The sequence below is a fragment of the Pelecanus crispus genome, chromosome 10 (genome assembly GCF_030463565.1).
Source record: "Pelecanus crispus isolate bPelCri1 chromosome 10, bPelCri1.pri, whole genome shotgun sequence".
Classification (NCBI taxonomy): Eukaryota; Metazoa; Chordata; class Aves; order Pelecaniformes; family Pelecanidae; genus Pelecanus; species Pelecanus crispus.
This window is the reverse complement of record NC_134652.1, coordinates 19,509,547-19,535,531: the sequence shown is the minus strand read 5'-3', so window position 1 is coordinate 19,535,531 and position 25,985 is coordinate 19,509,547. Positions and strand designations below refer to the sequence as shown.

The 25,985-nt window shown below is 40.2% G+C and overlaps 2 protein-coding genes across 2 annotated transcripts in view; both read left to right on the top strand.

Moving 5' to 3' along the window:
- Positions 1-2,668, top strand: part of TBC1D12 (TBC1 domain family member 12) — a 48,284-nt gene extending 45,616 nt beyond the window's left edge. Inside the window, 3 exon segments of the mRNA XM_075717647.1 lie at positions 178-287; positions 2,084-2,342; positions 2,568-2,668. Of these exon segments, the coding sequence (XP_075573762.1) occupies positions 178-287; positions 2,084-2,342; positions 2,568-2,636 (438 nt within the window). The 3' untranslated portion in view covers positions 2,637-2,668.
- A 1,969-nt stretch (positions 2,669-4,637) lies between these two features.
- NOC3L (NOC3 like DNA replication regulator) lies at positions 4,638-21,746 on the top strand. The gene is made up of 21 exons (XM_075717700.1): positions 4,638-4,663; positions 6,174-6,381; positions 6,787-6,913; positions 9,198-9,355; positions 9,467-9,523; positions 10,551-10,681; positions 11,345-11,506; positions 12,278-12,371; positions 12,585-12,760; positions 12,977-13,105; positions 13,575-13,706; positions 14,086-14,166; positions 14,757-14,857; positions 15,329-15,401; positions 15,479-15,542; positions 15,630-15,701; positions 16,668-16,849; positions 17,076-17,204; positions 17,841-17,938; positions 19,794-19,878; positions 21,329-21,746. Exons 1-21 carry the CDS (start codon positions 4,655-4,657, stop codon positions 21,458-21,460), a joined length of 2,400 nt encoding a protein of 799 aa, XP_075573815.1. The 5' UTR covers positions 4,638-4,654; the 3' UTR covers positions 21,461-21,746.
- The last annotated feature ends 4,239 nt before the right edge of the window (positions 21,747-25,985 follow it).

Sequence of the window (25,985 nt, the reverse complement as noted above, 5' to 3'; positions counted from 1 at the left end):
GATAGAACACATCCTACTGTTTTGATTTTTCCCTCTAGAAACACTTAATTGTTGTACTTATCCCAAGAAGTAGCATTGTGCTATGTTGACATCCTCAATTCTTCTTTGGGTTTGTGTTACTTTACAGGTAAACATTCTTTTAATGACTGCTTATGAGGTGCTTTACTATCTCTACAGATGCTGAAATACTTTGCAGCCTTTGAAGTATTCTTTGAAGAAAATCTTCCCAAATTGTTTCTTCATTTCAAATCATACAGTCTTACTCCAGACATATATTTGATAGACTGGTGAGTTCAGAGAACATAGCAAACCTAACCTTACAACTGTTGGAACACTTTCCGTTTTGCTATAGGTTTTTCAGCAAGAGAAATACAGCATAAAAAAAGCATTCAGTAGGTGTTTGTGTACCTCAGCTTCCTAGGTCTTGTGAAATTGTGGTGAACTGTTTTCTGCAACCACAGTTTCTCTAGCAGGATTCAAATTTTATGAACTGGGATTAGGCATGACATCTATTCAGATAGAAAAGGAGACACACAGGGGTCCTGTGTCTCCTTTTCTTGTTGCTGCAGGTAAGAAGAGTCAGCTATGTGTAATATAAGTAGGGGAGAGGAGGCTACACCACCGTAGTTGTCATGACTGATTGTTAAGTGACTTGATGAAATTAACATACATCGGTCACTGAAGAAAGTATGAATATAGGAATATAGACTTCAAAGCAGAAGGAGGATGAAATTTAGGACCTGGTTTGGGAAGGGATAAACTTGGAAATACAGTGAACATTTTGCAGTAATGAATGTTCTAAAGCAGAGAGTACCAAGCTGTGTTATGTGTCTGTAGTGGAAGGCAGTAATGCAAGCCTCCTTGAAGTGTGTGTAGCGCTGCCGAATACGGAATGTCTATTCGTAAGCGTGTGTGTGTGGATAGGAATGTGCTTTATATAGGATTGTTATATGGGTTAGAAGTTTCTAGTAAATTGAATTGGGTAGAATTAAATAATAAAAAAAGGTCATGTCATCTGAGCACTTGGGAATGAAGAACTTTGGCTGTAAGATGCAGCTTATCAGTAAGCAGTAAGTCTCTGCAGGAGCAGGTTATACAATAGCAGCATTGAGTCAGGAGTGTGCTGCAGTCACAAGAGTTTAGGCAGATTGAGAGAGAGGTATATATGTTGCGGAAATAGTGCTGCTGTACAAAGTACTAGAATATTCTGCTTCCAGTTACCTGTGAGAAATAAAGATGGTTACTCCTGCACATGTTCCAAAAATGGCCTTGAGATAGAGATCTCCTCTTATAAAGGGAGAGTAGAAGAGGTTGTGGAGTAAGGAGTGTTTTGAGGTTCCTGAACCACTTCCCAATAGGAATAATGGGGAAATGGAGAACACCGTGCTTTGTATCAAAGGAACCACTACAAATTTATGGGAGGGGTTCTACAATACGGTACATACAGCAGACTGAACTCTCTGCCCATGTATAATGAATGCTTTTTAAAAATAAACTTTGCAATAAGAAATGCAAGTGAACTCTTCCCAGTAAGAATAGAACAGTGTCTGTCTTTAGATTTTTGGCGATTTTTAACATGAATAGAAATGCAAAATGTATCATGGAAATGTAGTTATTTGTAGATTTTGTAGATAAAATGTAGAATTCTCATCAGTACATTAGTGGGATGTAGCCTTCTATTGAGATGATTTGTGGCTTTAGATTTAGTTTAGAAAATAAATGATGAACAGAGCTGTTCACCCTTCCCATTCTTGAAGGCATACAGTTTATGTTCTTATTTGTATATTATACCCTGTTTGAGTGTAAAGATGTTTGCAGCCTTTCTAGCCAGAGCTTCCTGAAGGTGGTGGTTTTCAAATGGAGGATTTCCTGTAGCATGAAAAGAGATGGGTCTCAGAGTAGGAGTTCTCACTTTAAAATCTGGAGACTTGTGGATCTTTGAAATACAGAAAAAATAAGAACATATGAAATAATGTCATCCGCTCACTCTCAGCTAACATAACTGAGATTTAAAGACGGTTGTATTTTCATCTTCTGAAATAGGTTAAAGTTATAACTGTGCCTTTTTTCCCCTCTATTGTAGGATTTTTACACTCTACAGCAAGTCATTACCACTTGACCTGGCCTGTCGTGTCTGGGATGTCTTCTGTAGAGATGGAGAAGAATTTTTGTTTAGGACAGGGTTAGGAATCCTTCGGTTATATGAAGATATTCTCCTACAGATGGACTTTATTCATATAGCACAGTTTCTAACAAAACTTCCAGAAGACATTACATCAGAAAAGCTTTTTAGCTGTATTGCAGCTATTCAGATGCAGAATAGTAACAAAAAATGGGCACAGGTGAGTTTCTTGTATATGTATCTCAAAACAGACATGTCAGCACATGAGTATATGGGGCACTTAATGACTACTTTATGCTGCATGTCTGACTTCTGAGCAATGGGCACTTCCTTTCTAGTGTCTCATTCTAGAAATTAATCTCCATGCTAACATTGTGGTGGTTAATAGGGATCTTTTTTTATAAGACTGGCTTTTTTATATTCATTAAATAATTTACTTTTCCAGGTGTTTGCCTCACTGATGAAGGACAACAAAGAAGGGGACAAGAACCACAGCCCAGCACTGAAAAGCTAATCGTCATAATGTTGAGGTCAGTTGAAAATGTGGAAAACCACTTGATGACAAAGGAGTTTTCACATCACTTCTTTGTGGAAAAACACTATAGAAAATGTGAAAAGGAGATGGAAAACCAACACAGCTCTCAGTGGAGTAATGAACTGATGAAATCTTTGCCAGTATTAGCGTTTGTCATGGGAAGATTTGTTTTCACACAGAATACTAAAACCTATGAAACTGAGAAGCAAGGGAGTTCATATTTAATACTTTAAAAGAATCAGCTCAATGCAATAAACATTTGTAATAACTTCTGTTGGTACTTTAAAAAAAATTTTGAGGCATAACTTTTTTTACAAATACCACAAAGGCACTTTTGGGGGGGGGGGGGGGGGGGGGGGGAATGAGGGAAATGCTAAATCTTAAGGCCCTAAACCTGCTATCCAAACCAAATGCTTTGGTACAAATATTACCTCCAAAATTAACCATTTGAAAGTACTGAGGACCAAATAAGGTGGTTTGGTATATTTATGTGCAAGATGGTTAAAATTTGGGAAGGGGGTATTGTCTTATTTACTTGGGTTTTCTTAAGTTGCAGCTTCATTCTTCAGTCTGGGCAAATGTAATTAACTCAGGAACTGTGGAAGTATTGTGCCCAAACCTGTTACAGCAAAAATCATTGAATTTTAAACAGTGGTAAGATCAAGGCTATTATTTTCAGAGTGTACAGCTTTTGAAGCAAGGGGTGTTAAGCATTTGTTTTGGTGTATTGGTTGTGGAGCTTATTAAAAATGGAGTGGGTATTCTGTGAAAGGGTTTTGCCACCAGAAGTTTTATTTTGTTGAGCCATTTCCAACTGAGAAATACTTGTATGTAATGGTGAACACTAGAAACTGACAAAGCTATCTGCAGACTTTGTGTAGTCAAAGGAGCAGCCACTTTTAACACTTTGGAATAATGCAGGCACAGAATCGTTTTATTATTAGTGTGCAATACTGAAATCCAAAAAGCATCTGGCTTAGTGATACTTAATTCTTTATCATCTTTTATAATGTGACCTTATGTCTCACAGTTATGTGTCACGGCAGATATTTTCAAACGTTTCCTGTTCTCGAAGATGCTGTACAACAACTTGTGTTTGTAGGGGATGGAAATTTAAAATGGATAGCACTGCAGGTGAGGAACACTTGCACTCTCTTGGTCCATTTTTGCTAATATTTAATGTAAATAAATTCCTTACATGTGGGTTTTTGTAACTGGTCCCTCTGTGGAAATCAAGTCAAAATTACCATTATGTATTTTTAAGTGCAGGAGGCTTCCGGTTGTCTGGTGTTTAAAAGCAGAGTCTACATAATTGGGGTAAAGATTTAGTGTGGTGTAACTTACGTTGCTATCTGGTTTAAAAACTACATATATATATACTACTTATAACATTACAACTTGAAATTTCAATGTCAGATTTTTCTTAACTTATGTATTCACTACTTTAATTGGATCCAATGTCTTATATTTTTGTGTTATCTTGTACAGTTTTCTTACTTTTCAATTATAAATCTGTATATAACTGTAAATAGAAGGATCAAGCCTTCCTCTAAGACCACTAGTAACAATTCCTGTGTAAATAAAACTTGTACCAGAGGTGCGGTGTGCTGCCTTTCCCTTCCTCCCGCCTCCCGCCACGCCGGACAGCGCTGGCCCGGCGGCACTCGCTTGCCGCGGTGCAAACGTGGCTGAGCCGAGGGGCAGCGCCCAGCGCTTCCAGCTTAGCGCTGCTCTTTCCGAAGCCCGGGGCTGAGACCGGAGGCTCCGCTCCCGGAGGGGGCGGGGCGGGGCGGGGCGGCGGGCGGGCACTGAAGTGGGGGCCGGACTCGTTCGCGGAGGGGGGAGCAGCTCCCGCCCCTCTGCCCCTCGCCAGCGGCTGCCGCCCTCCGCCGCCAGGGGGCGCTGTGGCCGCGGCCGCGCGGGGCGGGGGCGGGCTGGGCTCGGCCCCGCCCCCCCGCGGCGCTTCCGCTGCCCCGGGCCGCGCGCTGGCTGCCGCCATGAAGCCGGTAGGCGCCGCGCTGGGGGGGGGGGGCGGCGGGGCGGGACGGGGGAGCGGGGCCCGCGCCTCCCGCCGGCCTGCATGCTGCCGCGGGGCGCGCCCGGCCGGGCTGAGGCGGCGGCGGGTGCGGGGGGCGGCCCCTGGGCCTCGCCGCGGGCCCCGCGGGAGGAGGCTGCCTTCCTGCGCCGCCGCCGCCGCCTCCCCCCGGGCCCAGCGCGTTTGTCCCGGGCTGCTGCGGCCGTGGGGTGCGGGGAGCGGCGAAACTCCGAGCGCCGGCGGGCGGGTGGTAAAATGCGGCGTGCCCGGAGCGGGCAGCGGCCCGCCCTTCCGCGGCGGCTCCCCGGCAAAACGCAGCCTCGTCTCTCGCCGCTCGGAGGTGATTTTGCCACAGCTGGGGCACGGGGCAGGAGCCCGGTGGCCGTCGCTCGTTGCGCGGAGGAGCGCGGCGTCCGAGCTGCGGTAGAGCGGGGCGGGCGCTGGGCGCTGGAGGCAGCGGGGCAGGGACGGCAGCGGCCCCGCCGGCCTCTGGGCAGCGGCCCCGCCGGCCCTGGCCGGCCTCGCTCACGGTGCCGTGCGGGGCGTGGGGACGGGGCGTGGGGACGGGCCTCGGCGCGGCTTCCGTCTCTTCGGCGCTTTCCCAGTAGTCACATCTAAAAAGGGAGGATGAAGGCGAACTGGCAAAAATTCAGGATTCGAGGAGCCCCACGCTAGTCCAGCCACTTGTCCCCTTACCAAAGGGACACCCCGCTGCCACCAGCGCTCTAATACAAGGGCCCGCTTTCCCTCCGCTCCATGCCTTCCCATGCCCCTCAGTAGGTAAGCTGTGCTGCGTCCCTTTCCATCCTGGACACTCCTGGGAGTGCTTTGCGGTTTTGGACAGGGTGCCTGTGTTGATCTGTGCCTCTGGGCTTTCCCTGAGCCCTCTTTCTCGTGACCGCTGGCGGTGCCTGAGCGTTGGCACCGGTGACACACACAGGGCTCGCGCATCGTGCTGCTCTGAGCCTTGCAGCGGGCGGCCTTGTCTCCTCCTTGCAGCTACCCGTCATGGAGAGTTTGGGGCAGGAGAGAGCCAAAGCTTGGCGTGGGGAAGCGTGCTGCAGGAGGACACCGGCCTGAGGCTGTGGCCTTGTACCAGAGCCTCCTGACCTTACCGTGTGCTGGGGAAGAATGGCATCGTGAAGAGAGGAGACAGAGTGCTTGGGAACACACAGGGCAAAGAGCTGTGCCCTAACAATGTTTACCGTACTTTGAGTGTTCACGTGTCTAAAAGTGATGGACGTAGGGTTTAATAAAAAAAAATTGTCAAAGGATGTTTCTGTAAAACATTCTTTGCAGGTGTCTCTTCTCAAAAATTTAACACATGGGGAAATGAGGAGCCAACTGATGATACCATTTAGAAGAAACACATTCTTCAGCCCTGGTAGAAATACGAGTTTAATGAGATCTGAAACAGTGAAATAAATTTCACGAAGGCTGTGAACACGTCAGTTACTTGTAGTTTTCTGTTTTTTTCCTAGAGAAAAAACACAAAACGAGTTCCAAGCTTTCGCAAGTTACTGAGAACTAGTAAAATAAAGCTTGACAACAAATTAAAGAATAAACAGTACAAGCAGCAGAGTGCTGCTAAGAAGTATCGAAAAGAACAAAAGAAGCTAAGGGAGGCTGTCAGAGATGCTATCTCTAGAAAACCTTTTCCATTGGAAGAATGCAAGAAAAAACAAGTTGGTAAGTGTTTGCTCAGAGTTATTTTGTAAGCGAAAACGTATGAGGGTTACTAAATAATCTGCTGCTTCATGTTGTAAAATTATGTATCGAAACAAGATTTCATTTTCTGTGTACAAATAATTGTTCATGTTTAAAGGAAAGAAAGGGAGAGTTATGAAAAATATAAAATGTAGCTATTCTGGCAACAAGATTTGACAGTTTGAGATGGTAGAAATGTGTTTGATAATTCTTGGATGTCACAATAAAGGGGCAGTTTTCTGGGATAACACAAAACACGTGCATGACGGTTGATGAGCTCAAGGTTGAAGTAACGTGTAAAATGGTCTCGTGTGTAGGCAGGATTAGGTTTTCAAGTTTGATTATATGTACAGGATCTTAATCTGTATGCATCATCTTCTAAAATAGCTGAAAAACGGGAAGAAGAAGAGGAAGAAGATGCTCTTCCACTGGACATGATGGATGAAGATGACTTAAAATTAATGGAAGATTTGGCTCAAAAAGCATCTTTTTTAACCAGAGATCTTTCTTCTAAGTGAGTGTTGTTGTGATGTGTAGTTTTCGTACTAATTCAGGTTTGTGCGGTTAATATGTAATTACTATGTAATGTAATACATACATCAGGAGGTCACTTTCAGTCTGGTGTTTCTTTGCAGTTCCAGTTTAGTGTTTCCTTAATCTGTCAGTACATTCAGTATTAATGTATTGATGTGTATCGGTACATTCACCTGCTCTGCCTGACCTTCACAATACTGTTTCTGCCCAGTGTTCCTTCCCATGAGGTCCCTGGCTGTGGGATGAGTAGCATTCCTCAAACTGAAAGAAATACTTTAATCTGTATATAGAGTCTTTTTTTCTATACAGAGTATTCAGGATGTTCCCTGGACTTTGGGCCACTATATTTTCATATTGCATTGCAAGTTGCTGTATAAAAAAAGAAAAAGGGGGTTCTGGAAGCCATGTCTGTAAACACATGCAACACTGTAACATTCATACAATAAATTCATTACCAGTTTTCTGGAGCAAGGTGTTAGGTAGAGTTCACAACAAAATACATAGAAGGATAGTTGCTCTTTTAGCTGTTTTAGTGTTACTAACTTTTAGCTCCTTTCATAGTGTTCCCTTCAACTGGAGAATTTGTCTTTTTAATCTGCTTTACTCTGATAAACTATAGGCATTCTTAAGAACTTGTCAAATATTGCCTCACTTATAAATTCCATGTTCATATTAGCACAGACTAAATACTTATGTTCTTACATACTTCTGTGCAGGTTAGGAACATACCCTGCGAAAGGGTGGTACACCACACTGCATTTTTTCTGTTATTCTTGGAGAGCGGGGTGTGACACAAGCTTTCCCAGTGAGCAGAGTAGAAAAGTGATAGCAATAGTGGTAAAAAGTTAACATAGAGTACGGATAAATAAAAACGCGCACTGACCCACTCATTATCACATCCTGGTTAAGCATTGTCTGGGTAGGGTAGGGGAGAGCGAGGCTGTGGGACGTCTTAAGGAAGACACAAGACTGTCCAGTGAGAGGGTCCTAGTCCTGCTTGCTTGCTGGTAGAGTCCTTCATAGCAGGACTGCTCAAGGTTAAGTTTTTAGTGAGCCGTGCCAGGGCACCTGCTCAAGCAGTGGGGGAGCACAGTGGGGAGGGAGGCAGGTAAAACAGCACTCTGGCCTAGGTGAGAGACAGGCTGTGCTGACATCTTAATAGTTTCTATTTTTCATCTTTGTATTTTATTTACTCTTTTCCAAAATTTTTAATATTTTAGGGCTGAAAGCATGTTTCCAGAGGATGTTTGCCTTTGCAAGCTTCATCTGATGTTTTTCAGTTGCCTACTTTGAAGGGTCCCTGAGTCCCGTACTGCTACATGAATGGGAGCAGTGCCATCTCAAAACCCATCAGCTAGTACTAGGGTTTCCAGATGTCTGGTATGACCCAGAACTTCCCTTGTTTTCACAGCAGCTGTATTTTCTTCGTGCTCAACAGATCAATCACAGACGTGTAGAATTCCTGTGCTCATTGAGTAGGATTTGGGTACACAGGAAAGGTTTGATCTGCACAGGGACAGCAAGGCTGAGCCTGGTGCACTGTCCTTACAATGCATGCATAGGGCGATTGTGTCATGTGTGCAGGGAATCTGGGTAGACTCTGGGGTATAAAAGTACTTCTCATACAAGTGATTTTTACTTTCTGAAGCCTAGCTGTCTCTGAGACCAGAGCTTTCACAGTCCTTCCAGATGTCCATAGTTGAAACTCTGCCCTTTACAAGAACAAAAACAGTGTTCCTGCTATAAGACAGACCATGTGGCTTCAACAATGTGATTCTTTATCCCTGGCTTTTAGTTTTTTTATAAGATGAACAGATAACACACTTCTTAGTGTGCCTGTACTATAAATGGTTACGCCATTTAATTAATTTTTTTTGTAAATTCAAAATCAGTGCAAGCATTTTGCATGTATTTGTGTGTTTACACTCATATGCCAGCATTTCAAAATTCACAAAGTTGGCTGACCTGCCAGATTAACTAAATCTCATTTTGTCTTTGCTCATTTCACATTTGGTTTCCTACAAAAAGGAGATGGGAAGCACTGTATTGTCCTGAATTCAAAGATCCTGTACAGATCCACATTAACATTGTTTGATGTGGTGACTGGTGCTGTCCATGGTGAACACACTCAAACATGCCATTTAATAAGATCAGCCATTATTTATTTTTCTGAGTGTGGACACTTAATCCAGCTAGTATACTGTCATATATGGTTCATATCTAATTAGATGGCTAATTCATTTAGTTTGCCTTGTGTTTTTCAGTGAACCCGTTCACGTCAAAAAACGAAAACATGAAAGTGTCATTGACAAATACGAGAAGGTGCCAAGACGTATGCAGACTGAGCCAGAAAAAGAACTCATCCATCTGCTGCCCATCAAAGACAAAGGCGGCATTATTCCCCAAACTATGGAAAAGCCAGGTAAGACACAGATTCCGGAATCAGTGTCGTAGTCAAGATGTATATAATTTATTCTTTTAAAATTCCGCAGTGTTTATTACATACTTGACACTAGACACTCTGTTTTTGCAGTTCTCAATGTTGCACAGGATGAAGAAGAGGATACAGAAGAAATGGAGGAAGCAGAGGGTAATAAAATGTCATCTTTGATTTTTGTTGGTTTTTTTTTTTTTTTACGCCAAATCACTGACATATATGAAGAGTACTTTGCTGTTCCTTGAGGAAGTTTGTAATTTAAGTGTATTTTGTTTAGGGTGTTGTTGAATATGTTCATTACCATGCCCCCAAAGTATAACAGTGGTTCAGAGCTTGCTTTCTTACTTGTTAGGATCCCAGGACCTGAGGAACAGCTGGCTTTAGAATCTCTGTCTTTAAAATTATTTTGATTTTCACTTGGAACTGATGTTTGCATGATGTTCCTCCGTTGTGTCATCTTTGCTAGTGAGAAGGGAAATCTTGGTCTTACTTAAAGAATATGTGCTGTGGTTCTAGTTTAATTACTCATTTTGAAATGCAGTTCAGGACACAGACATGTGTAAGCTTTTGAATGTCTGTCTTTGTCTGAAATTTTTTACTTAAAACATCAGATTACCAGGAAATTCAGATTTTGATTTGCAGTTTGTTTTCCAGTTAAGAGTCATATTCAAATAATAGTTGCAGTTGTAACTCTGTCACTTCTGGATCATTATTCTCTAAACATCATCTGAAGTTGAGGAAGGACATACTTGTAGCAGAATAATACTCAGAAAATGCAAATAAAACAATTGTATTTTTAAAAGAAAAAGTGAATGGTGAATAATTTGTTGCAAATTGCATAGCACTGCAGTTTCTTGGCACAGCTGGGGTCATATGTTGAGTTTATATGTTCCCACTGTACTTAGGGAATACCATTTGCAGATTCAAAAGCATTTGGTCCATTTCTTTTTGCAAGCGTAAGATTTTGGAATGGAGCAAAAATTAATCTCTGGGTTAATATAAGCTCTAGCAAGGTCATTCTTAAAGCTTCTTTTACTGTGGAACTGCATGTGTTGCTCTTTTGTGGTGTTACTGTGGTACCCATCTGAAATGCAGTATCTAGAACTGTAGTTTGCAATATGGTATTTGTTAAGCAGCTTCCCTAGTGACCCTCCTTTCTAACTCTCACACCTTGTGCTAGACTTTAATGAAGAACCCCTGCCTGTTCTCACTCCTGAGGAAATGGCTGCTCAAAGGAGACAAAAGCTGCAGGAAAGGAAGATGCACATAGCTGCCTTAGCATCGGCCATTCTCTCTGAGCCAGACAACAATGTAGGTAGCATTTACTTAATATGCATCTGCATGTGCCTGTGTTGTGCAGTAAGTCAATAAATAAAGATCCAAAGTAACCAAATAATAGCAAAAACAGAAAAATACATGAGTAGAACAAGGAAAAGGGTCAATGTTTTGTCACTTCTCAGGGGGTGGCAAACAGTGAAACTGCTGCCATAGGTTGGTACAAAGGATTTGAATCAGGTGACAATCCAGGTGACTGTGTTTGCTCTGTTCAGTTGTAATTTGTCCTTCTGAATACTTGTGGTTTTAGGAATAATAGTGTCTCTGGTATTTCCTGTCCAAACTGCCTTGTTCCTTTAGCATGACCCTTATTTAAGCTCTGATTTCAGGTTGTATCTGATAGTTCTCAATGTTTCAGGATATCCTAGTAATTTGCTGTAATTCTGTGCAGGTTTGTAGTAGCAGGGTAGTTTGAACGTTCCCAAGATAAAAATTGTGCTGGGATATCTAGCGTTTCTTGACTGTTTATGCAGTGCTAAGTAGAGTCTGAGTAACTGCTGAGTTGAAGTTTTTCTCTTTCTAGTATTCAAAAATAAGGCAAGTTTCTTGTGGCAGACTTTTGCTGAAATGTACATTGTGCTTGTACGTTGGTTTGTGGGTGATCTTCAGCTGACTTTGTCTGCCTCTTTTCTTAATCAGATTAAAAAGTTGAAGGAGCTGCGTGCCATGCTGATGGAACAGGATCCTAATGTGGCCGTGATTGTTCGGAAGCTGGTCATGGTTTCTTTGATGGAGATATTCAAAGATATTGCACCTTCTTACAAAATTCGGCCTCTGACTGAAGCAGAAAAAGCTACCAAGGTGAAATACCAAATTTTTTTATAGAATATTGTGAGTAGTTCAGAGTTGTTTAAGTTATGCCAAATACTAATACTGATTTGTTTAATATGAATTTATAGTTTTGAGCAAAGGGTGACAAATACACAAGTCCTTGTGGAAGTTCTGAAACTGTGACACTTTCAGGGGCAGAGGTCTTTTGTTCTGAACCTTTAATTCTTATGTATTTCCTTCAATAAGTAGGTGACATGATGGAGGTCATGGAGGGAAAAAATAGTATATGAAAGCAGCATACCCAACCTGTGTGACTTTCATCATAAACCTGAGAATAAGATGGTGTTTTGTGTCATACTGAAGGGAACTAGAAAGAAAGCATGTTATGAAACATGGTCACCTAACTGGCACAGATTTGTGTGTAATGTGTTCAATAATTTGCTGAACAAATGCAGAATAACTTGTTTTCTGGAGCTTGTTTTTAAGCAATTCTTTAGAAGGTTTCTTGAATATAGGTAGTGCAGTTTAGAGTCATGGCTTTAACATAACATCTAGTTACAAACTTCACTTAAGTACCTATAAATGAAATCAGCCAAGTTAGAAGAGGCCTTCTGAGCGCAAGAACATGTAGAGAAATATGTAGAAACACTTTATTTTTCATACATTTCTAGGAGTGTCTGTCTAGAATTAAAAACTACTTAGGTATCTGATAATTTGTTTTAAAACTTGATCTTTTTCCACCACTGGCTAATTTCAGGATTTATCTCTCCAAATAAAATTTCATGTGTATTATGTTTACAGGTTAAAAAAGAAACTCAGAAACTGAGAGAATTTGAAGAAGGCCTTGTGAGCCAGTATAAATTTTACTTGGAAAATCTGGAACAAACAATTAAAGGTACAGTCAACACTTTCCATTTTTTGTAGTAAACGCAAAATTGTTTGCAGCATCACAGCGAACCTCCTCTGACTGAATGCTACCTGCTGCTTTTCATGCAAGTACTGTTTCATATAAGTGTGTAGGAGAATGCCTGCGATAACTAAAAATGTAAATATTTAGAAGCTTCCCTACATTCTGAACAGTAATCACTAAAAATAATATTCTGTGCAGATTGGAAACAAAGGAAGATTAAGAAAAGCAACATCATCTCATTAAAAGCATATAAAGGTTTAGCAGAGATTGCAGTGAAGTGTCTGTGTGAGCTGCTTGTGGCCCTACCCCACTTTAACTTCCACAACAACATTATTGTTCTCATTGTTCCACTCATGAATGATGCATCAAAAATGGTAAGTGATTTTCTGATTAGGGAAAGAGTTCTTGTTTTCATGAAAAATAATCTATTTCTGAGCTTTATTCCACAGTAGCCAGATCTTCTGGCCCTATCTTTTTGCTATTTTACAGGCTGTGACCACTTTCTAATTAGTAAATACCATCAGTATTATCAGTAAGCTGTTGTCATAGACTTGGCTTTACAGAAGAATTTGTTTGAATTCACTTTTCAGATTTCTGAACTGTGCTTTGAGGCAGTTAAGAAGCTCTTTAAACAAGACAAGTTGGGCTATGCTTCCCTTGGTGTAGTTAAGGTCATTTCTGGCCTTGTGAAGGGTAGAAATTACGATGTCAGGCCTGAGGTAAGAGTCTTTCTGTTGTACTATACAATTTTCTTCAGTCAATGGTTTAAAAAAAATCTGAAAGTTAAAGTTAGTGCAGCTGCTGGCTACAGAGAAGCAGAATTTCCTCACACTCTCAGAACACAGGCAGCTTAGGAGTGGGCTGAGCCAGAGGGTTAGGAGGAACGGTATGGGGCAGGGGAAGGAAACTGGGAGGAGGAGATCAGCTCTCAACAGAGACATGGGTTAAGTCAGGTAGGGAAACTTGAAATGAGAGAGGCAAATGGAGGAATGGATAGAAATGGACAGTGCTCGGGAAGGAACTGGGAGCAGAGATGAAAGATACAGATATGAAGGAACAGGAGGGGAGTAAACAGAAGAACCTTTGACTAGCAAAGCCCACTAGCCTGAATGGAATTCAGGATTTCTTACCCTCTCCGTTCCTTTGTTGTGGGTCACCTGTCATTGTATTTATTTTATTTTGCAATAGGTGTTAAAAGTATTTCTTCACTTAAGAATTAAGGAAGTAGAATTACAAAAAGATTCCGAAGACATTGCACCAAAGAAAAAGTTCATGACTTACAAAGAGAAAAGAAAAAATCTTTCAAGAATGCAAAGAAAGGTATGACGTGTGCTTTCTCATGCTCTACTTCCGTGACTTTATGTAGCAATTTGTTCTAGTAGTGATTGCATATCTCCTGTTACCATTGTTAACTCTCAGCGTCAGTGATTAGTCTTGGCGTTGTACTTGAATATCTATGAGGTTCTACAGGGAATTTAATTATCTTCCTAATTTTTTTCTCCTTCTGGTGTTGATAATGCCTTTGATTGGTTGTTTCTGATAGGAAGGAATATATCCGAGTTGGTTGTAGCATCACAGAGTGCCTTAAGCAGCTCACCAAGCATGGAAGATTTGTTCTTTGGTTGTCTTTGGAACCTGGATATCCAGGCTGGTTGGAAACATTTGATCTGTTGTCTTAAAATCAACTGTATGTTTTCAGTGGAGGAAAGCAGAAGAGAAACTGGAACGAGAACTCTTGGAAGCAGAAGCTTCAGAAAGTAAAGAAAAAAAACTGAAGCTGGTAAGTAATTTAGAGATTATTCTCCTGTTTTGCAAACTAGCAGCTCCTAACCCATTTGTAACCAAGTGTCTCCCCTCTATCCCAACCTGTCAGCACTCCACCGATAATGTTGGCAGCTTATAAACATGTTGCCTGTGCCAGAGGTCTAGGTTTTAGTAAACCAAGCCCTCTCAGTTTACCCAGGAAAGCCAACTTAGCCATTCCCATTTCCTTCTGTTCTCTGCACAGAAAGGTATTTGAATCCATTGACATATGTCCTCCACGTGCCCTGTTCCTGATACATATAGCACTATGTAATGGCTGTTACCAGCCTCTCAGAGTGGCCTTTAGCCAAAAGAGGAGTGTGGCTAGCATGGACGGAGGGGAAGAGAGCCTGTTTAGCTAGGAGAGGGTGAGGGGACAGCGCAGGCGGCAGGAGAGCAGGACTTGAGGTTTTCAGCATAAGAAGAGCAGAGATGGCAGTGCCAGGGCTGGTTTGGAAGGCCTGAGTGCAGGCTTGGACAGAGAGGAATGTTTTAAATTGAGTTTAAGTGAAATAGAAATGTCTGTTTTCCATGCTTAAGTATTTTATTTTGTTTTCTTTCCTTCAGCACACAGAGACCTTGAATATTGTATTTGTAACTTACTTTAGAATCTTGAAGAAAGCTCAGAAGTCTCCACTTTTGCCAGCTGTGCTAGAAGGTCTTGCAAAGTAAGAACTGAGTCCACCTTCTTTTGTGTGTGTTAGAAAAGACATAAAGCTCTAAAGGGATTTTCGACTTTGAAAGGGATTTATAAGCAGTGAGAGAAGACTGTCCCTGACAAATTTGTTGAAATTCTTTTACTTCTCTGCTGAAGTTTTCACCTGCTTCTAAAAACATTTCAATGTGATGTGAAATTTCCCATGATAGAATTGATGTGATGCAAACCCAGCAGGGTGAGATGTGATTCCATTATTTTGTCTGATTACTTCCTGAAGGACACGAGCATATCTTTAGTGCTATAGGGAAGCTGATTAGCAGTTGGGGGCTGAATCAACCATCTATGTGAAGGTAATAGATGTTCAGCATTTGATTTAACTCTGCTTTTAAGGTGCAGATTTTGGCAATTCAAAATACTTTGAACTGAGTTTGCAGTACAGATAACGTCCGTAGCTTAAAAATAAAAATGTCTTTGATTCAAGGTTTGCTCACCTCATAAATGTGGAATTTTTCGACGACCTGTTGATTGTCCTTCATTCTCTTATTGCATCTGGGGTAAGTTGAGCTTACTTTTATTTCGGTTTTCTTAAAATTATGTTCTTTTGGGTACTTAATCAGTTTTGTATTCTTAGGGTTTAACCTATCGTGAGAGTCTTCATTGCATTCTCAGTGCTTTTCATATACTCTCTGGTCAAGGTAAGAGAACTTTAAAAGCAAACTTTCATTTAATATTGTCTGATAAATTAATGGAGTAAATGTATTTATTTGGGATTATGTTAATAGGTGATGTTCTTAACATTGATCCGATGAAATTCTACACACATCTTTACAAGACACTGTTCAGCCTACATGCAGGTAACTCCAGATTCTTATTTTCAGTGTTTACCTAGATAACGTTTATTCTGCTTGTTTGGTATCATAGCCTTAATATAGTGTTAATAGTTGTTTAAGATATCTGAGTTCTGAAAAGATTACTGTCTGTTTTAATCTACTTTTTTCGTAAGTTGCACATTGCACTGCTGCAATACAGATACTGGAAGTACTACTGCAATACATGGTAACAGGTTCTAATCATGTCATTCCATTAGGGAATGCCAAGTATGTGATCTTGGATAAGCATTTATCCTGTCCTCAGTTTAAGTTTTTTGACTTCCTTATAAATCTTTCTTTCAGTGGCAATTTAAAAATTCTCTATTTTTTCTCTAATTCTTTCTCTAATAGAGAAAAATCTCTAATTTTTCTAATAGAATTTAGAAAATAATTTCAGTTTAAATTGTTTTCTAAAATCTTATGGTTTATATTTCTGATTTTTATAATTCTGATGTTCCATTTTTCAAATCTAAATTTCCTAATAATTCTGAGAAACTGATAAAAAGATACTTACAAAGTTTGAAATTAACGTAATTTTAATTAACTTCATAAATTTGTATTCACTAAGGAGGAAAGATTGAGAAAAAACACTCTACAGTGCTGGATGGGTAAAAGACTAAATCTTTGCATCGTTTAACAATTTATAGAAGATGATATAAGGAATGCACTTAGGGTTAAAACACTAACTTCTTCTAATGTTTAGACGTTTTTGATGGAACAAACATTTTCTTAGAAAGGAGCACAGAAACAATGATACATTTTTTCTGTTGAAAGCTGGACTATTTTTACCAAAAAGGGCTGGATGCTTAAGTCTGTATTGCATTAGTGCTGTGTTTGAACCTTAGTTTTCATGCTATTTCTCAGGTTCCAGCGTACACTTAATAGCACAGTATTTAGCTGTATGTTCCTCGAAATGGTTATTTACTCTTTGTATGAAATTCTGCTTTTGAGGTGGTACCAATGATGATATAGCGATTGTGCTCCAGTGCCTGGATGTCATGTTTGCCAAGCGGAGAAAGCAAGTTTCCCAGCAGCGAGCTCTTGCTTTCCTAAAGCGACTTTCCACGCTTGCTCTTCATGTACTTCCAAACTCCAGTGTTGGGATCTTGGCAACAAACAGGGTATTCATGCAAGTAAGTTTTACTTGTTGGAATTTTTAGCTCACTGGTTAAAGCTTACTGAATTTTTTGACAAACTGACCTTACGCAAAATATTTTGAAGCATCTTAAGCAAGAATGATGAAAACAGAGTATGCTTAAATGCTGCTGAGACTGAATAACATGGAATGAATCCTGAACTTAACCATGTTATGATTGGATGTGTATTTTCAGCAACTCAGTCCTTTTTTTTGTGTTGTAGACATTCCCAAAGATGGACCTCTTACTAGACAACGAATCTCAAGGCAGTGGAGTTTATCTCCCAGAACTAGATGAACCAGAGCATTGCAATGCTCAGAACACAGCTCTGTGGGAGCTGCATTTACTGCAGGTTAGTGAGTAGCTGAGTGATTGGAGAAGTAAAAGCAGTAAATGGCTGATAAATGTTTATATGCTTTACACAAATAGAGAACAGAGGTCTTCAGGCTTATCAGTCAAATCTGGCCCAGATGAGCCTATTCCGTACAAAGAGGAACAGCAGCACAGTGGTATAGGGAAGGAATGAGATCAAAAGGGAATGTTATACATACCATATGTTAATACCACACTGGATCTTACTGCAGGTTGCCTAATAAGACTCCTTCGGAGGCTTTTTCAATCTGTTAAGTTCCCTTGCAGTCCAGCCCTTCTCCAGGGCTACTGACACCTTGTCATTCCAGCTAGGGTTTAGAGTTTGGGGCTTGGGGAGGGCTTCCTCTGCTCTTTCTCCTGCCTTCTGGGAGTGGGAGTCAGATTAACTGTGGAGAGTTATCCTCACAGCATGACATATTAGTGAATAAATGTATGAGTGGGTGTTCTCATTCACTTAACCTCAGAAACTGACTTATTTTGGGGTGCTCAGTTTCTCTAGCTAAAACAGAAGCAGAACCTTCCATCTTAATGAAATGGAAATAAATGCAAGAATCCATAGATTAATACATTATCCCTTATCCCTCAGTCAACTGCCTTCTTTCTTCCTTTCTTTCAGAGACACTATCATCCAACAGTGCAGAAATTTGCAGCTCACCTTATTGTTGGAGCTCCAACTGAAGGTTCAGGAGCTCTTTCACTTGATTTGAGCCAAAGGTGAGTTATCAAAGAGTTCTGTTTTTAAAAATAGCCCCTGAAAAGTAGCTGTTGCTCATACTTTATTAAAGGAATCCCTAAAATAATTATTCAAAAATGAAAAGATTCTGTTCTTCAAATTCACTTTCTTTGTTCTTCTGCCAGTACAGAATGTTGGCTGCCTTTTTCTTTTTTTTTTCTTTTGAGGCTTGTTGCCAGGCTGTGACAAGGGTAAAAATCTCAAAGTGCAGTGTGCTTTCTTCCCACGGGAGCAAAATATCTGCATCACCAGCCCTGATCTGAATATGGATCAGGATCACTGAACCGTGGCTGTCCAGCGTAAACTGGAAACCAAGTTGCAGCATAAGGTCCATAGTGTGTTAAAACGTAAGAACAGCCATCCTGGTTCAGACTAAGGATGTAGTTCAGCATCCTGTCTTTAGCAGTGGCTGGAAGCAGGTGCCTCGGGAAGAGTAAAAACAGGGCAAGCATGTAAGACACGTGCTGTGAGCAGTGTCCTAGCCTCCGACTGGTTTCAGCCTGGTGGGTTTCCTGAACCTGATACCATTCTCTGTTTAGTACCTGTTCATGGAATTCTTTTCAAAACTGTTCAGTGTCCCTTGAACCAAAGCATACATTTTGCAAATACAGCATTGTTTTGGTAAGGGTTCCATGAGTCCACAGCTCATTATGTTAAGACCTACCTTCTTTTGTTTTGAACCTGGTGCCAGCATGCATCATTGAACAGTCCCTGGTTCTTGCCCTGGGAGGTGAAATGAACAGTCTGCTCTAATACACTCTTTCTGTGCCTCACTTGACTTGGTAGACCTCTATCATATTGTCCCTCCATCTGCTATGTCTTCTGGCTGAAGGGATCTGGCCCGGACAGGAGCTGTTCTATACTTTTCATCATCTTGCCTGTTGCTGACTTTTACCAATTCAAGTATTTCAAGATGAGCAAATTGGAGACTCAGATGCAGTATTTGAGATGTGGGTGTTCTGTGGATTTATACACTGATGTAACTATTATCAATTCTGTTCTCTCTTTCTTTCCAACTCCAAACAGCATTAAGTTCACAATCCCATGAAAGTATCTGTCAAAACAACAGTATTTTTTTCCTTAAGTGATAGTGGTCAGCTCAGGGCCTGTTGGTTTTATGTGATGCTGAGATTGCTTTTCTCTAAGATTTCCCCCCCCCACCACTAAATGGCATTTGCAATTTTACTGACCATCTCGTACAGTCTATCTGCAGTTCTTCACAGGCACCTCATTCTTACTACCGCAAATAACCTGGTACTCTCCAGCTCATCTTTGAGTGTGTTGAAAAGCCCAGGACCCTGTGGAAATCCATAGTTTCTTCCTGCCATTGCAAAAACTGATCACAGATTCCCATCTTTTAACCAGTTCTTTTTCCATGTGATGGTCTTCCCTGTTCTTCCATGGCTGCTTAGTTTTCATAAAACCCTTTGGTAAGGAACTGTTGGAAGTTCAGGCACATTGTATCAGATAGGTAACCTTTATCCACTTTCTTTTTTTTTTTTTTTTTTTTTTTTTTTACACTTTTTCAAGTATGTACAGGGCAAGCAGTGACTGCTTGGAGCACTGGCAAGCCAACAGAACAGTTTTCTTGTCTCCCTTTTCTTCTGTCCCCCAACTGAGTATTTGGACACATTTGACTTGCTTTTACTGGCATTGTTCCCCAGCTGTTGGCTTCCAGTCTTTTCCAGGTGATGCTCATTACTCTGAGGAGTTCTCTTAAAGCATGGTGGAGGGTGTGAATAGCATGTGTGTGTGAGAAGCTGCTCTTAGTTTGGTGATACATTATTTAGAAGTGTATCTAATGCTGGTTTTCTTTCACTGTGGTTTTTGTTACAGGCCTGCTACAGAGCTTTTTGAGGCATACAGTATGAGAGGAATGACCTTCAATCCTCCTGTTGCATCAGTAACACCCAGAAGAAAGGTACCATCTCATCTCTCTGTGTCCTTTTTTAACCACGTGATATACCAATATAACCTGTATTTGCTGGCTCACTATGCAGTGCTTGGGCATCTGCACACTTAGTTTGGCTTTCTTGTTTCTGTACTTTCTGTGTCACGTTATTTTTTTTTTTAACTGGCATAAGATAACACTGACTATGAGGAAGGAAGAAAAGCTGTATGAATAGTTCCACCTCTTACAGCATCAGTTAATGTAGCAAGATGAATGTGGTAGCTATTATTTTACTTGTCTTTTGCACTTTGCAGTGGTTCAGTGCAGATTTCTTGTCCCTTTTCTGTAATGATGAACTAATGTTTGTTCAAAAAGCAGTAATAAAAAGCCAGCTCTCTTTCCCCAGTGTGGGTAGTTGGCAGGACAGCTGGATTTCCAGAGCCTTTGAGTCAGTACGTAGAAGGATGCTGATCCCCATTAGTGTTGGTTTATAGCTTTAAAGTGTAAATTTGAAGGGAACAAAGAGCTAACATATAAAGAGGAGAAATGGGCAAACACTTCTTACATCCTCAGCGCTGGATGTGTTCCAGATGCCAACCTCCATTAAATGTCCAGTGAGTGGTGTGTCCTTTAAAAAGTGGTAATTAATTTTCTTTCTTCCTAATGAAAACATTATAACCTATTAACCTTGTTAGTGCCTCCAATTTGTAACTTGGTAATGTCAGTTAGTTAAAGCCTCGAGAGCACAATTTTTTTTTCCATTTTAGAGAAGCAACTTCTGAAAATGTATTTGCACTTATTCTGTCCTTTTGCAATGACTTCCTGACATGTCTGTCAAGACAGTCTGTCTGCTAGGGTATTACATTAGCAGCTCTGACAGAACAAGGCTGGGAGCAGCAGACAGGAGAGAGATTGTGTAGCGCTTGAATAAGGAAGTGCACAAACTCTTTAAGGTAGCAGAAACAGATGAGGAAGATAACAGAGAGAACAACCTGTCCATAGCTGGTTACAGTGGACATAACTGGGAAAGTTACCTTCTGCAGCCAGAAGGGATCTCAAGACGCAGGGTCAGGGCATTCCTGCTTTGAATAATGAAAGCATTATTGCTTTCACTAGCCTTTTGATCAGAGAAACTTGATTTATTTTTATAAGGTGTGTTGAAGAGGAAGCAGTGTGTAAGCTCCTTCAGAGCTGGAAGCTGCGGCTAGGTGTAGTAGGTATTCTTCTAAAGCCCAGTTTACAACAAAACAGAAAATCCTCACCAAAACCGTGAGCTTATGAAGGGAGTGCCTGACACATTGCTCTGTTGCTAGCCAAGTGAAACTTACTGGGCAGGCCAGATACAAGTGAGCTAGCTCCGTAGGTCTGGTCTAGGTGACCCGGGGGCATGGGAGAGAAACAGGACTGCTAATTTAAGCTATGCATGGAAAACACATACTGGCCTTGTTTAGTAATGCAACTAATATTTTGTAATTTTCAGGATACATTCTCACAAATGGATTCATTTATAGATGAAGAGCTAAACAAACAGCTTCAACAACACATCAGTGAGACTGTTGTTCACAAACCCTTGGATTTTGCCAAACACTTGAAGAACGCATCCTTATTGTAAATGTATCTATTGATTGTGTTCAGTTGGCTGCTTAATTATGGAGAAAGATTGGCTGAAAGAAATTTCCACTCCTCATTAAAGGAATTCAAGTAGGCTCTTGTTTGAATATAGAAACACACAAAAAAAATGTAACAGCAGTTTTTCACACAGAGTTACAAGGCCTCTGCTTAACAACTGAGCCCATGTTCTCAGGGCTTGGGAACCACAACGAACAGTCACATCAGTAATTTAAAAAGATACAAGCCCAGGTCATTTTAAAATTGTTTGCAACCGTGCATTATAGTATTTTTGTAACAGTATATAGACAGTGTTTCTGAGGAATCACTGGTTTGTGTTGATAAATTAATAAATATTTTGGAAATTTTAATATAATATTGACTTTGGTGTTTAAGATATCTAGAGATTTGGAATATCTATTGCATTTTTCCTGTTTTTCTTCTGATGTCTCCTAACCATTTATCTCATCTTAATAATTTTGCATTTGGTGGGGTTTTTCCCTCCAATGAATCTTGGTATTGGCAAATTGAGATTACCAGATTCCAGTTTTGAACTATCATCATGATTAAATGCTCCACTACAATGTCTTCTGTAAACCATGCCTGTCAAGAGTACTGGACAAATTCAAGGTAAGAATTGAAATTTTTTTTTTTTTCCCCTTCATTCCCCAAATATTAGTTATTGCCCGGTTGTTTTAGAATCCATTTTCAGCTGCATGTTGGCTTTGCAAACAGTAAGTAAAATATATGAAAATAACTCAAAAGTGAGTATTGGTGTTATGTGAATTCCATTTTACAGGGGAGTGTGGTGGGCTGTCCCTAGCTGGCAGCTAATCCATTTTGTAGTGTTTAGTCTATGATGTGATAATGATACATGTAAGCTTTGCGAAGCTTTTGTTCAAGTCACTTAACCTCCTTACAACAATCAGAAAATATTTCTTTTTCTCTAGGGTATTTAGTCCTTTATCCTGATTATGGTTCTTAGATAGTTTTGTAATTTATTTATTTTTATTTTAATACATGTTTTTAGTATTCATCAGACTAGTTCACCAAATTTCAAGTAGTTAAACATAAATTCACAAACACTTTTGGAATAGACATCTATCTATTAATGGATTAGAAAATACGTATTTTACTATGTAGATTACAAAGCTGCGTACGTGATACTGATGGTAATACATGTGTTTCTCTCTGTTTAGGTTGCCATTCCCATAGCTTTTGAGTAGGTCCTTTTAGTTTTTAAGTGGTTGCAAATATGGATGTGATTTAAATTCTGAGAATTCCACGGCGGCCATTTGCCAGTACTTTGTCAGCTCAGGAAGGCAAAAGCAAAGAGTCAACATCTTAAACCATTTATTTTTTTTTTACAACATATACAAATACAAGTTTATTCTTCAAGTCAGCAGAGAGAAAATAGTCCAGGTGGAAAAGTCACTTTTAAAACTGTTCATTTTACATAGTTTCCAAACAATATAAGGACTGGCACATAGTAATGTTGCATTGTCAGAACACTTTGACATGCTTTAAGAGGCAGACAGCTGTACAACTACGTCCTTCTGAAACATCCTATAAATGTATTGGAGCAAAATCTCTTTACTGCTATTGATTTTTGTGTTTAATTTGCTAACTCTGCCAAATGTCTGTCACTATTGAAGTTACGAAATATTTATCACAGACAGGAAAAATGCCACCGTTCTTACATTCAGTGGGCTACCCTAAAAGTAAACTGAGTTTTATAGCGGACTAGTAACAGCCAGTGATGAAAAACCAAACATTGCCTGAAGCATTCAGAGTTAGAGCAGAACAGACAGCTGAGTTTCAGAAGCTGCAGACTCAGCCTTTCACTGAAATGTAAAGCTACCAGCAAGTTCTTCTCTTTTAAAGACAAACTGTGAATGTAAGAGAATTGTGTTCTTGAAGTATTTAGATATTTCCATGTCAAAGTCTTTAATTCTTGAAAGCACATGATTTCTAGAAGCAGATGGCTTTCTAAAGATGGCTATTGAAATACTTCATCTAGCAATATTTGTAGCAATAAAAATAATGTGACTAGTTTTTAAAACTGACATAGTATTTTTTTATTCTTCTAACTGCTAAACTTGGGATTAGTAAGATAGAAACAAGAAACCCTTCAGGCAACAGGAAGCACCTCCTGGTGTGCGCTGGTTCCCGCAAACTGAGCAGTACTGCAACGGGGCCAGGATCTGTGGCCGCCCAACTTTTGTCCCATACAGTCGCACCACTGTAAGCAGCACATGCTATGCAAGGAAAATAAAAGAAATTGGTAGAAAAGTAACAGTGATTTTAAAATAGTCTAGAATAAAATACTTCTGTTTTTTTGCCAATAGGCAACAGAGCATGAGCTTTCCACCTGTAAACTGTTCAGCATGAGGCCTGCTACCGCTCAGAGACTGCATGTTTCTGGAAGGTGTTGATTATTTACATTCCTTTCTTTCAAACTTTATCCTGGAAGCTGCTTCCTGTAAATAGTTTGTAATGTAAAAATGAATGTATTTTCCTAATTGATGTCCATGCCCAGCCAAAAGCACAGAAAGGGACAAAATTATTTCGTCAGTCTTGTCATAGGAATGCATGGACAGGTATTCCTGCAGAAATAAAATCTGTGGCTAAGTAGAATAAACTTCCCTGTTAGAGTAATAACTCAGAACAAGAAATCTGTCTAACTGGGCGTTCACAAAAGTTAACAACAACCCCCTCTCCCAGTTTAATGCTTGAAGTGGTGGGGTATTTTCAGTATTGGGGTATTTGAAACCAACACAAATGGAAGGACATTTTTTCCTTTCCAATTCCACCCCACTCCACATGTCAAGTCTACTCTGATGTTTACCAATACCTAAACTTGAAATTAAGTGATATATGTACATTAATGAAAATACCGGAACAATATACTGTCTACATACCTCCTATAAAGTTGTGGGGTTTTTTTTTAACAGAAAGCCAAGTATTTTGCTGTTCTCTTTCACTTTTTTTTTTTTTGTGATAAACAGCAGCAAAAGCAATTTTAGACCGTGATTGATGAGGAAGATACTTACATTAATAAACTATTCCCACAGCTAGAGAACTATTGTGTTAGTAGAAATAGTACAAAACTACTGTTTTTAAATTGCCACTAAACTGCAGGCTAGTGTTAGCCCTGCATTATACAATGTGACATGGCTACCGTTGTCCCTTAATTTCCCAAGGCTTAGTTTTCTTTTTAAGTCTATGTGACAGAAAAACATTAGCGGATGACGACATGGGTGCAATAACTTTCTATGTTGAAGCTAATGAATTAGCAAGTGTGTCTTCCAGACTACAGGTGATACTAAGAATTTTATTTTCAGTGCTGCTGAATATAACAACAACAACAAAAAAAGCCAAATAGGTAAGGGCAAACTCTCTAGGAAAGTAAGTATTGTTTCTAAAATGCCATAAAAACACCAAAAGAAAAAAAAAAAAAAATCTTTGCGATGGGAAACTGCCACTGTGTTAAAATAACAGAGAGAATGAAACTAACATTTTAAAAAAAAAAAAAAAAAAAAAAAAGTTGGATTAGTTAATTGTGCGGTAGGTTGATGTAAGTATTTCCCAGTAAATCCAAAGTATTCCAAAGCAAACTATGCATATAAAACTAGGGGTAAGTTGTCCCTTCTAACACTTGGTATCAGTCTTGCGCTACACACGTGCAGTGGGCGTGGGCTAGGGAGCGAGCAGCCCTCCTTCGTGCAGGGGCTGGCTACGTAGTTAGCCTTGGTAATGCGGAGTTAAGAGGCTGAACGAGGAAGTGGTTGGGGTTTGAATTCAGTCATGCTCGCTGAACTGCAAAATGCTATTTTGCTACATCGGTACAGATGACAAGCAGTGGGAAGTGCCTGGTCTCTGGGAGGCTATGCCACAGGGAAATTTGACTTTTTTTTGGTGTGTCTGTGGTTGTTTTGCCTGGAAGCTGGAAATGACCTCAAGAGGGCACTTTTTTGCTTTGGTAATGGCTACTTTATAGGAATTTTCTGTAGTGTATAGTGAAAGACTTCACAGCTTCTGATGACAGAATGCAGGGTCTGCCTGTTGTTTATATGCCAATTAATGCCTTTGCTTTCTTTTATTTCATTTTCTAATTATGGGGGGGATCGTCACAGGACTACTGCCTATAACTTCTTTCCCTTTCGTCCTTGCACTACCAAAAGTAAACCTGATGTTAGTTACATTGCTGTTTGTCCTTTGCCTGATGCGGCTTCTCTCTTAGGAGCAGCAGCATTTTGTGCTCGAGTGCTAAAGTTGATGTGGAAAAGCTGAGAGCATGAATCGCTCCCCATATTAACGGATTTCTTGATTTAGTCACACCAGGTAACTGAAATGCTTCGTTTAGGGATTGCTCTAGGGAGACAAAACATGTGCAGAGCGATTTATTCACCACAGATACTTTCATGTGGGAAATCAAAGGGATGACTGGTTTCAGCAATTTTTTCATTTGCGTCCCTGTAAGTTGATATGGATTGCTTTAATAGACTAAGCACGTTAATTAATAACTC

Excerpts from the sequence above, each read along its gene's own strand:
- NOC3L (XM_075717700.1), top strand. Across the intron at positions 10,682-11,344 it reads TCTCTGAGCCAGACAACAAT|ATTAAAAAGTTGAAGGAGCT; the intron begins GTAGGTAGCATT and ends TTTCTTAATCAG. Across the intron at positions 11,507-12,277 it reads AAGCAGAAAAAGCTACCAAG|GTTAAAAAAGAAACTCAGAA; the intron begins GTGAAATACCAA and ends TTATGTTTACAG.